The sequence below is a fragment of the Chaetodon trifascialis genome, chromosome 6 (genome assembly GCF_039877785.1).
Source record: "Chaetodon trifascialis isolate fChaTrf1 chromosome 6, fChaTrf1.hap1, whole genome shotgun sequence".
Taxonomy (NCBI): Eukaryota; Metazoa; Chordata; class Actinopteri; order Chaetodontiformes; family Chaetodontidae; genus Chaetodon; species Chaetodon trifascialis.
In genome coordinates, this window is record NC_092061.1 from 24,166,756 (window position 1) to 24,179,509 (window position 12,754).

The following is a 12,754-nucleotide window of genomic DNA, read 5'->3' on the forward strand; positions in this document are numbered from 1 at the left end:
ATTCTCCCTCTGTTTCTGTGTCTCTGTCTGCCTCGCGCTGTCTGTCCCTTTCGTCTCTATCTGCTGCGTCTTCGCCAGCCCGTCTGAACTTTCGCTGACTTTGTCTTGTCTTCCTGCGGTTACTAATTCAGCAGCCTTTTTCACTCTTGCACGTGTTTGCTGTTTTTCATATCTGAACAGACAGTTTATCACTGTTTGTTTTTGTTAAACTTCCTGCTTCACAAAAGCTGATCAGAAGCTTTTTTTTTTTTTCAAGAGGGCTTTGTTGCAAAAGAGAAATGCGTCTAGGCGGCGGTACCCGGTTGCTGATTTGGACGAAACCATTTCCCCTTGACTTTTGTGGTTATGTTCAGCTCTCAGGCAGCAATGTGCGCTGAAGTCTGGTGTTAAAAGGTACAAGCTGAAGATGATCTTTCACACTCAGAATGTAAACATGATGAAGGCAGCCTTCCAAAATATGCTTGGTATGCCATTCTCACACAGACTGTGGAGAAAGGAGTCGCAAGCTCCCAGTAGCTTAACTAGTGTGTGCTGGACTATGCTGTGCGGATCACTTATTTGTATACACCAGCATGATCGCGGCTGATGATTTGGGATCTCGATAACTTTGCTGATGGCGCTTATGCAGCTTTGATGTGTCCTCTTCTGAAATCGCACTGTGCTCATTTTCCGGCTTCACTTTGAGTCAGCATGTTGAGCTTTGCTGTGTAATTGTGCGTCTTGTCTGGTGGAGGGGAGGGATGAGGGGTTGTGTGGCTGCTTGAGAGGGTCTGTGTGTGAATGAATGTGTGTGTATGTGTGTGTGTGTGTGTGTGTGTGTGTGTGTGTGTGCAGTGTGCAGTCCACTCCAGTTATTGCAGGCAGCCCTGACACAGATGGTGCTCAGCGATACCACATACCAGAGGCATTGTTTAGGGAAGGCGAGTTCGAGGAGATAATTGACAGGCATAGAGAGGACCCATCCCCCCAATACAAATACACACATACACCTCCCGTCCACCTTCACTCGGTCTCTTTATGTCAGCCTATTTTTTATGGCGCTACACACTCACACACACGCAAACAGACACACACAGACCCTTTCCCTTTTTATTTTAACCTCCTCTTTTGAGTAGCTGTGAGTAGCGATCCCTCTCTCTCCCCCCCCCTCTCTCTCCCTCTCTCTCTCTCCCTCTCTCTGTCTCTCGCCACCCTCACATGCTCTCCTTCAGTTTCACCCTAGCAGCAGAGCTCAGCCCTGCCTCTGATTGGCCGACGGACTGCCTTTGTGTGCTATCTCTAGCGTGACGTCTCTCCGGCGAGCTCTGTGTGTGTTTGTGTGTGTGTACATTTGTTCATGAGTGTATATGTTTGACGAGAGAGAGAGAGAGAGAGGAGGGGGAAGGGGGGAGGGGGCATTCACATCATGTACGCAGAAGGAGAAGAGAAAAAAAATGAACGGGGGTGAGGGAGGAGTGATAGCGATCACAGTGTGTGTGTGTGTGTGTGTGTGTGTGTGTGTGTGTGTATGAGCGTGTGTGCAGTAGACCTATTGGCATACTAGCAGGAGAGAGAGAGAGGGAGGGGGTAGAGCAAGAGAGCAAGCGACAGAGAGAGAGAGAGAGAGAACGTGTGTACGAGGGCTCATGTAAAACCAGATTAAAAACACAAGATGGCTTCCTGAATGGGCTGCTGGAACACAGACGAGAGAGAGAGACTGAGAAAGAAGAGTGGAGAGGTAGAGAGAGAGAGAGAAAGAGCGAGAGAGAAGAAAGGGATAGAGGTGAGGACGCGAGGGAGCCCGATCCTTCTGATGGGGATTCGGCCAGCGGACGGAGGAGTACAAACCAAGGCAGCTCAGAGGCTTGGAGGGTAAATATTCATCACTCCAGACTATTTTAGGATTGATAGGTGGGTGGGTAGGGGGGGTGGGGGGGGATGAAGGGGGTTTGTGGGGGGGTTGGCGGGACTGGGGAACAGCTCGAGACAAAACACATCATTTAACATTGAGACAGCCAGGGCCATCTAGACAAGGGGGACATGCTGTGCCAAATAAGAAGATGCTATTGTTTTAAATAATCAGCCCTGCATTGATGAACCACTTCCATCTATTCCATCTCACTCTCAGCTGTCTTCTCCACTGACACTTGTGAGCGTTTGGCCAACTTATCCTTAAAAAAAAAAAATCTGGGTTATGCAGACTTGTCTAATGCATATATTAGGAAGGCTGCGCATACAGACATTACATAATTCTATAATTCAAATTGAACCTGGCTTTGCTGTCTCTCATTCTCTGTCCCAGCAGCAGAGGGAAGTGCCGGCTCACTGTTTGAGACCAAATCAAAGAGATATGTGCTCACGGCTGCTTTTTGATGATGGCTGAGGATGACAGGAATGATGAGGAGATAGAGTGTGAAAAGGCATGCATGTTATATCTGGTGGTCCTTCTCTTCTTAATGACACGTCTTTTTGAGCAGGCCCTTGTCGCATTATTCTATTGATTGTTATTCTCTCCCCCTCCCATCTCTCCCTCTGTCTCCTTCTCGCTCCCCCCTCTCCTTCTCTCTTGATTGACTGTAAAGGTGGAATATTTTGAAAACAACAGTCGAAGCTGCTTGGGAGACCCTGAACTGGCAGTTGAGGTAAGAGAGGGCATTGGGTTTGTGTACTGTTTGTGTGTATGCGTGTCATCTGTGTGTAATCTCTGTCCATGTTGCTTTGATTCTCAGCTGTCGGTTCATCAGTGCTGAGAGGCTCTTGTGAGGTGTAAATGTGCTGGTTAGTCAACACAGTGACCAGTTCCTCTGCTCTTTCTGTGTCTGTTCACACGTGCATTTCTAGAAATGTGACTTTACTTTATTATGTACGTATATGTTTATGCATTTGCGTGACTGGATTTAACCATCGACACCTATACCACAGAAAAAGCTGTGACTGTCACCGCTGTGTTGCTGGGATGTCATTTGACTATATGCTGTTCTCTCCGGCGAACACATGAGCTCATTGTATTAGCCCTGATATCATCGCGGTGTGGAATAAAGGTACATCAGACACCTTTAGGCGTCTGTCTCGCCCCGCTCGGAAGCTGACTATATTAAATCAGCTCCTTCAGCTTTATCTCCAAGCCGCAGTGAGCTGAGCGCCTCAGTGATGAGGTGGCGGCGTCCTCAGTTTAAAGCGTCCCACGCTGCCCGCTGATTGGTGCCAGAGCCAGGCATGTGTAGATACAAGAGACCAGCGAGAGGAGGAGGGAGGAGGAGGAACCCTACGCACTGGCTCAGGATCCAGGGGGGCCGTCCTTCTTCTCCTTGGTTCTGGAGTCAAATGAGGTAAAGGGAGTAAAAGTTAGTGGGTCACGCATGCGTACGCGTTTGATTGTTGGGCGTAATAACCTGTGGCCGCCAAGAGCTGCTGTTCTACAGCTTGCCGAGCTGGGGCACGCTTGTGTGTTTATGTGGAAAGGAAGTTTGAGCGGCGAGGCTTCATAGAGAAAGGATTTGTTGAGCACCAAACAAGCTGCTGCCGCGGTTATGAGAGTCTTGTGATGTCCTCTCCAAGTCGAAGAAAGGAAGCTTTGATTTGGCTTGCCATCAGATGCGTAGTGAAACATTTCAGCGTTGTAAATCTAGACATGTGGACGTGACAAGACAGGACTTGAGAACATTTATGCCGGCAGATACGTTCAGCTGCATCGCCATGATGATGTGAAATATAGGCTAGGCAGTCCATTTCAGATGTCATGAATGGGCTTAACTCAGCTACTACTGACATACTCAAGCTTACCTTTAAGCTTGCTCTAATCCCTGACTATGTGTAGATGGTCTTTCTGTGCGAGGTACATGCACCCATCTGGTTTGCAGGGGAAAAAACCATTGAACTGTCCAGTCGTGAGAGGAGCTGTAGACTGTGTTGAACAAGTTTGTGTCATCTGGCTTTGTGGCTTTCCTGAGCTCCTGTTTGTAGACGGACATGTCCCTGGTTACACAAAGACAAACATGGTCAACACCCAACATGCTGAGGCCACTATTTTTGACAATTTAAACAAGTGCTTATACAATAGCATAGTATTTTTAGGACCAACACAACAGCTCCAAGATTTTGGAACATGAAAACATTGTGTGACAATCAACATGGTTAAAAGCGAGTCTGGCAGCACTTTCAATGGTTTATTTCAGTGTTTGTTCGGTGGTTTTCTTTGCTGTTCAGGAAGCAGAACTGAATTGAGAGTTTAGCGCAGCAGGTTACAAGACAGACAGATTACACTCGTGTGATTTTTTTTCCACGCCCATACACAGGATTTCCTCTGTATACATATGATGAAGTTCACACGGTACAGTGGTGGGAAACAGTCAAAAGCAGAGTAGAGTAGACACACTCAAAACCAGTGCGTGACAGCAGATGGAACGTTTGTTAATCATATGTTTAGCCTGGAGTGGAATCCCCAGCCACGTCCACAAAGGGTTAACACTGACCTAGTTTCCGTGGCAACACTGAATGTCTGATGACATCAGTGCTTTAATTTTAGCTCAAGTCCAGCATCCAAGGTTGGTCACGTGACCAGCTAGCCAGCACCAAATGTGTGCATGTGTGTGTATTAATGTAGTAAGTGGTTTGGTATATGGTACAGACTCAGGAAGTGGATTGTTTGACATCACCTTTTCCATTCAGTGGTGGCTTTCGATGTATTTACTGCTCTGTAAGATTTCCAGTCAGCCAATTAAGAAATGCAGCCCTGTTAACCATGTGCCATGACATGCAAGTGGTGATCTAATGGATGATGAAAATGTGAGTAAACTGTGACATGCAAGTGACGGAGACACCGGTGGTCGTGGTTTTGCTTCTCAAGATGAGGCTCTTGCTTCGCTGCAATCTTTCTTTTGATCTTGAAGTCATGATGTCTTTTGATGATGAATGAAATGTGTTTTGAGATCTCTAACAGACAATAAAACTATGCCCTCACAACTTAATCTAATCTATCACAAGACAAATTTACTTGCAGGTGTTTTCAAAAATGAATTATTTTGAATGGTAAATGTCTCGGTGTTGTTATTGTATTGTGTGAACAATCTTAACTACTGTCTTAACACTATCAAAAAAAAAAATAATAATAATAACGTGTCCAGAAAAACAATGATTTATTCCATGTCCTTAACTGGTGACAGCTGGTCCTTGGTGACATTGCCATTTACAGAGTTTCCTTCCAGCCTGATGGCACTGAATATATGAATTAAGCCCAAGGTTGATCAGCCGTTGTCTGCAGTTAAAAAGGTGACTTACTACATTTACTCATTTCACCCAGCTTCACCCCTGCATGCTCACCCAGGAACAGTCGGCTCAGCTCAACTCAGATATCTACAGTGAATTGCTTCCTTCAATAGATGTAATGGAACACTTCTATCAAAGGCACCTCAGGGACTTGAACACATCACACCCTGTAAATCCTGATGGGATTTCATGTGCCATTTTTATTTATACCAACAATTGCCTCATACATGCTATCATTAATATATAGGGACTTGATAAGCTCTGCGCTGTTGTCATGTTTCATCTGGAATTGGACAGTTAGCAGATGTTCGTCTCTGCACTGTCTGTCCTACTACGCTGCTCATAGTCCTGCATGCTCCACTGAACATGGTTGGACTTAGCCCACACTGGGTCCTGGCCTGGATCAATACCCTGCATGGCACGAGGAACTGTGTTTGGTGGCTCGTTGGCATCGTTGGTGGTATCTGTGTTTGATGTCGGAGGGAGGTTGTCAGCCGCCTGGTGCCGCAGTTAATAAAAAATGAATGGAGAGAGAGGAGGGGAGGAGCACTCAGCTGTTGCTTGAGCTCTTTAACTCTCACCTCTCTGGTGGCTGCTCTGCTGCTCCCACTGGGCAACACAGTTTATACAATCCTGAATCCCACTGCTGCCCAGCGCTGCCAGGTTTTATGCAACACAGTGCTACAGCTGTCGGAGTCACACACTATTAAAACGCGCATGAAAATATTGATTTCTGTAACAACACAAGTATATTCATGGGAATTCAGTGGAGGCTGATGTCTCCTAAAAAGGTGGAGGATTGGACTGATTAGAATGCAAAAGAAGGCATTAAACCGGCAGAAGCTCAGAAATACAGAGCATTCTCAAAAACCTCCCACGAAAAGGCCAGAACATCATCCAGCCGTCATCCTCTGGAACCTGCCCTCTTTTGAATGATCAAATATACATTTTGACCTCAAACGTAAATCTAGATGATTTCATGCCTTCATGGCTTCACAGTGCACAGTGGAGTACTGGCCCTTTAAGCCCGGCTACGCCTGACTTGAACATATGGGAAGCTAATCTTAGCCCAAGTCCTGAGAGAGAAAAGGCTGGCAACCAGCCACTGTGCAGAGCTGAGGAGGGCTTCTCTTGCTTTCTGTTTTTCACTCTCAGGTCTAAGCAGTTTCTGATTTAACCCCTTAATATTGTCTCCAGATGCTCATCACACCATCATTCAGGCTGTGATGTGTTTCACCTGGTAAAGAAAAAATGCTCTGTTAATGATTACATCATTGTCCAATGAGATGTGACTGCTCAGCATTTTTTCATGACTTGGCACACATTAGCCTGGCAGGTAGCAGTACATAGTGTTCTTTTATTGTTTTTGAACCATTTCAACTCACTAGCATCCATTTCCCTTCTGTTTGTTGTCCACTTGCCTTGTCTCAGACCCAGCAGAGATTCTGTATATAGATTACAGTCTCCTTCTTTTCAAGTCCTAAACCTCAAACACAAAGCACTGCCTCTTATAAACAGCGCCCCACTCCTCTTCCTCCTCCTTCTCATTATTTTTTAACGGCTCCACCCAGCCTAGCAGCCCCCCACCCATCACCACCTTTCCATTTTTTTTCTCTCCCAAACCACTCCTCCCTTTCTCTTTGTGAGGAGTAGTGGTGGTGGTGGTGGTGGTGGTGGTGGTGGTGGTGATGGTGGTGGTGCTGGTGGTGGGGAGGGGTAGGCCTTCCCCAGCTGGGCGATTCGTGCCGACTTGCACGTGCCGAAAGTCAGGAGGTATGACTCAGACTGGATACCCTACACTCAGTACTATGATCTACACCCAAACACACCCTGAACCCAACACCATCTTGCCTGGGAGCATGTTGAGGTGGGGGCGTATGGCAATGAAAGCAAAGACAAAGAGAGAAAACCTGCTAAACAGCAAGGTGATGCTTTAAATATGAATGATATGTTAACAGGCTGTTACTCATTATAGACAGACATACAGATGGAAAGATACTGTTCATACATAAATACATGTGCTTAAGGATGTACAAGCCTTTTTGATCATATCCTAATCATAATAAGAGCTTAGGGTTATTTGTTTAACCAGGCTGAAACACTTTGTGTGTCTTCCCCTCTGTTGAATATGTGCTCAGTGCAGCTCTGCAGCCTCTTGTCCTGCCCACCAATAAACCCAGTGACCCTCAGAGAACAATCCAATACTGTATGCATACTAGCATGTATGTGTGCGGGGGGAAAAATCATTAAAGTGTGCCTCTGCGTTTGTTGCCAGTGTGTGCCTTTGCAGGAGCCTTTAGTGTGTTTGCCTCTGTGTGCATGTGATGAGAAACAGGCGTGTGTGTTTGAGGGGTGGGGGGCAGGAAGAGTGAAAGAAAGTGAAAGATAAAGAGACAGAGCAAAAAAGAGAGGGAGAGGGGGAAGGAGAGAGAGAGAGTCACTGAGTGTGTCAGATCAGATGACCTTGATGCCATTAGACTGCAGGGCAATATGGGTTGGGGGTGGGAGTATATGGAGGTTGATGGGAGCAACGATGGTGGAAGGAGGTGGAGTCAGCTGACAGGAAGAGATGGGAGGAGGGGAAACACCCTCATGTCGGGACTGTGATGCTCTTGTGACTTGTTTAATGGCTTTTTTACCCTAAGTGGCATAAATCCTCCTGCTGATGAGAGGTGATGATGGTGCAGAAATGGTGAAATCACATAATTTCTTTGAAATTTCCTTTGAAGCAGAACAAGTTGTTCTTTATTGGCTTGTGTGTGTGTGTGTGTGTGTGTGTATGTGTGTGTGTGTGTGTGTGTGTGTGTGTGTGTGTGTGTGTGTGTGTGTGTGTGTGTGTGAAACACACAGACCTCCCACAACTGATGCGCTGGTAAAATTTTGAAAAGCTTGTTTCAGTGTGTGAGGGTTTTATGTCAGGACTTTGTTGAGAAGAAAAGACAAAAATGACTCAGGCTTAGTCATGCAAGCCAACCCAACTTTTGTTGTCAGTCATCCCTCCTACAACCAAGACCTTTCCTCTGTGCTGCTGAGAAACAGTGAGCAAGAGATGGAGAAGTGAGAGAGAGAGAGAGAGAGAGAGAGAGAGAGAGAGAGACGAGGGCGTGAAACAACTCATTTGGACAGTAATTTGACTAGATTGTGAGATGAAGAGATCGATGTGAGAATTGGAGTCTCTGTTGTGCCTTCCTCTCTCTCAATGCCGGGTTACAGCAGGTTTACCGTAAGTGTGTGACATACTGGTTCATGTTTTCCGTTTCATTTCCATGAAAAAGTTAAGATACTTCAGTTGCTGTTTTTCCAGTGCCTTGAGGTCTTAGTGTCATGTGAATTGAACACAGCTCAATTAGAAGTAAACTAGGACACGGCTAGAGACTGTATGCCTCCCAGTTATAATGTAATCTGTCTTGTTGTGTTATCTAGTTGAAAAGTAACCCATTGTGCTCAGGAGGCGATATGAGGACAGCTCTCTTGGGCAAACCTGAATATCAGCATTGTGGTGTTGCTCTGTGCATGGCTGTAAATACACAGAAACATACTGAATGGCTGTTTCTGTCATTGTTGATTATCTTAAATTCTAGAGTGAATGTCCATTTCTCAAAGATGGCCAAACATGACTGAGGTAAATACCAGAAATGTTGAGCAGTGACTTACTTGAAATGACACTTTGTGCTGCTGGTTTTGAGTCATCAATGAGCACGTGTTTGAATCAAGAGTAGTTACTGTAATTGGGTTTTATCTGCCTGCACACACTAAGTTGTGTCATATATACTGCATTTACAGTGTTGTTGCTGAGCATCTACGTCATGTGAAACAGCTGAATTTGGGGGTTCCTTCTTCTACATTGATGTTTTGGTCAAATCGCGCCTCTTTGTTTTACTCAGCTGTGTGCAGTGACGGTCTCACTCAGAGCTCATGTTTTTACAATGCGAGTGAGTGAGCTGATGTATGCTGTTGAACTATGGTACTATCCTCTAGGTCACATGTTCCGCTTATGTTCCTCTGTTTGTTTCTTTGATTGGTTTCAAAAATGCTGGAAGTGTCTAAGCCACCTGATGTCACTCCGAACTGCTTTCTTTTAAAATGATTCATTGTTTTGGCAAGTGTTGTGTGGTCAGTTTTAAATGTAAGACTGAAAGTATGAAAGGCATACGTTTGTTTCTGACAACACAGCCTTAAAGGATAGAACTGTTCTGTTGTGTTGAATAGTTCTTTAAAAGGAGGAACTGTGCGTAGAGAGCATGTGATTCAGAGGTTAAGTCGAGCTGGAAGTGCTGTGTCATTGCAGCTGGGGGAGTGAGCGAGCACAAGTGAGTGGGGTGAAAGGAAGCGCATGTTTTGAGTGTCCGTTGATGTGTGGTGTCGGTGATAGTGGGGAATGGGCATGTGTTAGATGACACATGTGCCCACCCAGTGGTGGAGGCTAGCATCCTGGTGGAGGACACTGATGATGGTGATGATGATGTTGATGTTGATGACGATGCAGCTACGTCATCGCCACATGTGTTTCCTACCTCTCTTCCTCACTGCTCTCCCTCTCGCTCATTGGCACTCCCTGGTCATGTGACCTAATGCTCTACTTCTCCTCTCCTTCCCTTAGACAGCTTAGGCTGCGCTGTGTTTCTCTTTGGGATTGACGCTCATCTGTGTGTGTGTATACGAATATGTGTGGCAACAGAGAGACAGACAATTTAGAGGGCCAGAGAGCGGGTGCGTCACAAAGTGTTGGAACGGTAATACAATGAGCTATGCTAGAAGGAGAAAAGGCTCAGGAAACAAAACAGAGAGACCAATCGACAGAGGGAGGCAGAGGCAGTTTGAGAAAGCCAGAGAAAATGAGAGATCAGGAGAGACCAAGAGAACCAGGGAAACTAAGAGAAGCAGGGAAAGGCTGCCGAAGTTGATCCAGCCAAAGCGCAGTGTAGCCGGCACACGCTCAGTAATATAAGAGAAAAATACTACGCAGGAGCTGACAAAGATCTGCATGGGAGAGACGGCCATGTTTTTTTCCCCCTCCTCCTCCTCCTCCTGGTTAAATCTGCTCCAAAACTCCAGCAATGTTGGAGAGAAGAGAGGAGTCGCCACAAGGCCGGTCAGCCAGCAAGTGGGCGAGAGGAAACATCCAGCGATCATGAGGACGATGATGATAATGGCAATGACGCCAAAGCAGAACAATGGTGAGGAGAGAATAACAAGAGGACATTATCGTACGCTGGTGGACAGGAGAGGACAGAAGTCTTGCGTCCTAAGCGAACAGTAATGGGTTGATTACTTGCAGTTGCTGTCTTCATTTGGCAACAACCTGCCGATCCTCTGTCTGTTTGTGCCCCCTTCTTCTTCTTCATCATCTTCCCTCCCGTTACAGAATCAGTCACACGAATAACTGAGCGACTCCGTCTTTCTTTTAACTGTTCTCTTCTTAGACTTCCCTCTCGTTGTCTCTTGTCTTGTCCCTTCATCCTGCTACTCTTACTTGCTGATGTCAAAGTGCCATCTGCTGCTCCCTCTCCATTGCTCAGGGTAGTTATCGCGCTCTCGCACCTCTGTTAAAATCATATTGCCTTTGTTTTTCCATTTTCTTCCCCCTTGTAGGTGAGTGAGGTGACGGTATATAGTGTTGATGAATGATCGTACTGTGTATCAGGTGACCCACAGTTTCCTGAAGTGAGCAACCTTCCACCTCATCTGTATCCTTTGGTTATTGGAGGAAGGGCCAGCAGGACTGCCAGCTCCTTCTTCATCAACCAACCTTTTTGCAGCCTGCATGCAGCCTTGCTATAAGATCTGTTATCAGCCACAGGTTTAAGAATGAAGCTTTTTGTGCCAAGCGAGGAATGGCCCACCGATGTGACTGTAGATGAGGAAGAAAACTGAGATCGAAGAACCTTTATTGGTGGCTTCTCCTTTGGCCCAGGGCTGAGCTGAATCTAGATGCTCAAACATGGAACAAAATCTCCATGAGGAAAACCAGATGCCATTTGCAGAGGACATAAACACGCAATGTAACGTTGCTTTTCTTTGCTCCTTTTTCCTGTTGTTGTTGTTGATGCCGAGCTGAGATTGTGTGTTTGCTTGGCAGTCGCTGGTTCGCCTCTTCGCTCGAAAGCAGAGAAGCTCTGTCATAGCTTGAAATTGCCAAAACTGGGCATTTGTGGATAAACAAAACACACAACATAGCCTTATATGTAACATCATCTAATGCAGTAGAGCACGTCGTGTTGAAGGGCGTGGATGGAGACAGGGAGAGGTTTTCTCATTGGTAAGATCTCTGCTGCACTGTGCTGTTTCCTAGGCTGCCACTACTAGCGACTATCCCCCACAGCTCTCTCTCTTTCTGCTCACTGCACACTCCTCCATTCCATCGTACGTGCCCGCTGTGGCTCAGATAATGGCCTCTCGCTCTGCACACACTGAAGAGAGAGAGGAGAGGAGATGGAGGGAGAGGCTGCGCGAGAGGGAGGGGAATGGAGGGAGGGAGGGAGGGAGAGAAGGGGGAAGGTGGGGGCTGCGAAGAGAAGCCGACTGCATGTGTAGCCGAGAGAAAGAAAGAGGATATTGAAAAAGGGAAGGGAGGAGCAGACAGAGATAATGAGAAAGGAAAAAGGAGAGAACAGAAAGCGTCGGCCATAAGAAGAGGCAAGAGAATGAGAAACGTGTGTGCTGGGGGGAGGTGTGTTGTGTGTGTGTGGCTGGCTGTGTGTACGTGTGTGAATGCATGCATGTGTATTTCGGCGCTCGCTATGTCTGTGCATTGCACGGACTGGAAGAAATAAGAAGGAATACAACCCAACAAGGCCGGATTGCCCGTGAGCTGCTGTGCCAGCCAGCAAGTCTCATGCTCCTCTCTGTCGCCTCTTCTGCTTTCTGCTCTCCGACTGGCAGCTCCGTTTGGACGCCGAGGACCACGTAAGTACGCGTGGCTGGTCCTCGGGCTCTCAGCCGGCTTCATATTGTCAGGGTCTCTGCTTCATGTTCCTGCTCGGCACGGCAGCAAAGGAAGGGGTGGGGGAAGAAGGAGGAGGACAAGAGGGAGGATGGGGAGGGTGTTGTGTATCTGGGATTTAGGTTCAGCTGTCTACTCACAAGCTGAACTTAACCCCCTCACCACCACCAGAAGTGTCTTTACATGCTTTGTCTCCTCCCTCTAGTTTTTCTTTTTTTTGCAGTGTCATTGTTAAATAGCCCTTGCTTTGCTCTCTTGTTTAAAGGGCTCCTAGACTCAAGTGTCTGGTCTACCAGGTTCTGCAACATCTGATCCAGTTAGGTGTGTTGACACTTTTTGATCCACTTTTTTGGTGTGTGTCAAGCTTGTGCAAATATATATGTGTGTGGAATAGAATGACACAGTTAGAGAGAAGACAGAGATAGACTTCTGGCAAGAGAGCAGGCTCTGTCACGGGGTAAATATTTGTCAAAGCACGTGGTGTGTACAGTCCAAGGCACCCGGATAGGTGCAGGGCGCCGCAGGTGTGAGTGCTGCATTTCCAACCTGAATTGGCACGTAGCCTCA

At 46.6% G+C, this 12,754-nt stretch overlaps 1 protein-coding gene across 3 annotated transcripts in view; it reads left to right on the forward strand.

Moving 5' to 3' along the window:
• The first annotated feature begins 1,417 nt into the window (after nt 1-1,417).
• The window catches only part of tet3 (tet methylcytosine dioxygenase 3), a 29,873-nt gene continuing 18,536 nt past the window's right edge, over nt 1,418-12,754 (forward strand). The window contains exons 1-2 of one of the 3 annotated variants that reach the window (XM_070965304.1): nt 1,418-1,851; nt 2,562-2,621. Coding sequence is in view for 2 of the 3 variants with exons in the window: in XM_070965302.1 (XP_070821403.1) it covers nt 8,444-8,467 (24 nt within the window). In the remaining variant the exon portion in view is untranslated. Of the gene's footprint in view, nt 1,852-2,561; nt 2,622-8,371; nt 8,468-9,851; nt 10,422-12,754 lie in introns of those variants that run through there. The other 2 variants (XM_070965302.1, XM_070965303.1) reach the window with 2 other exon arrangements.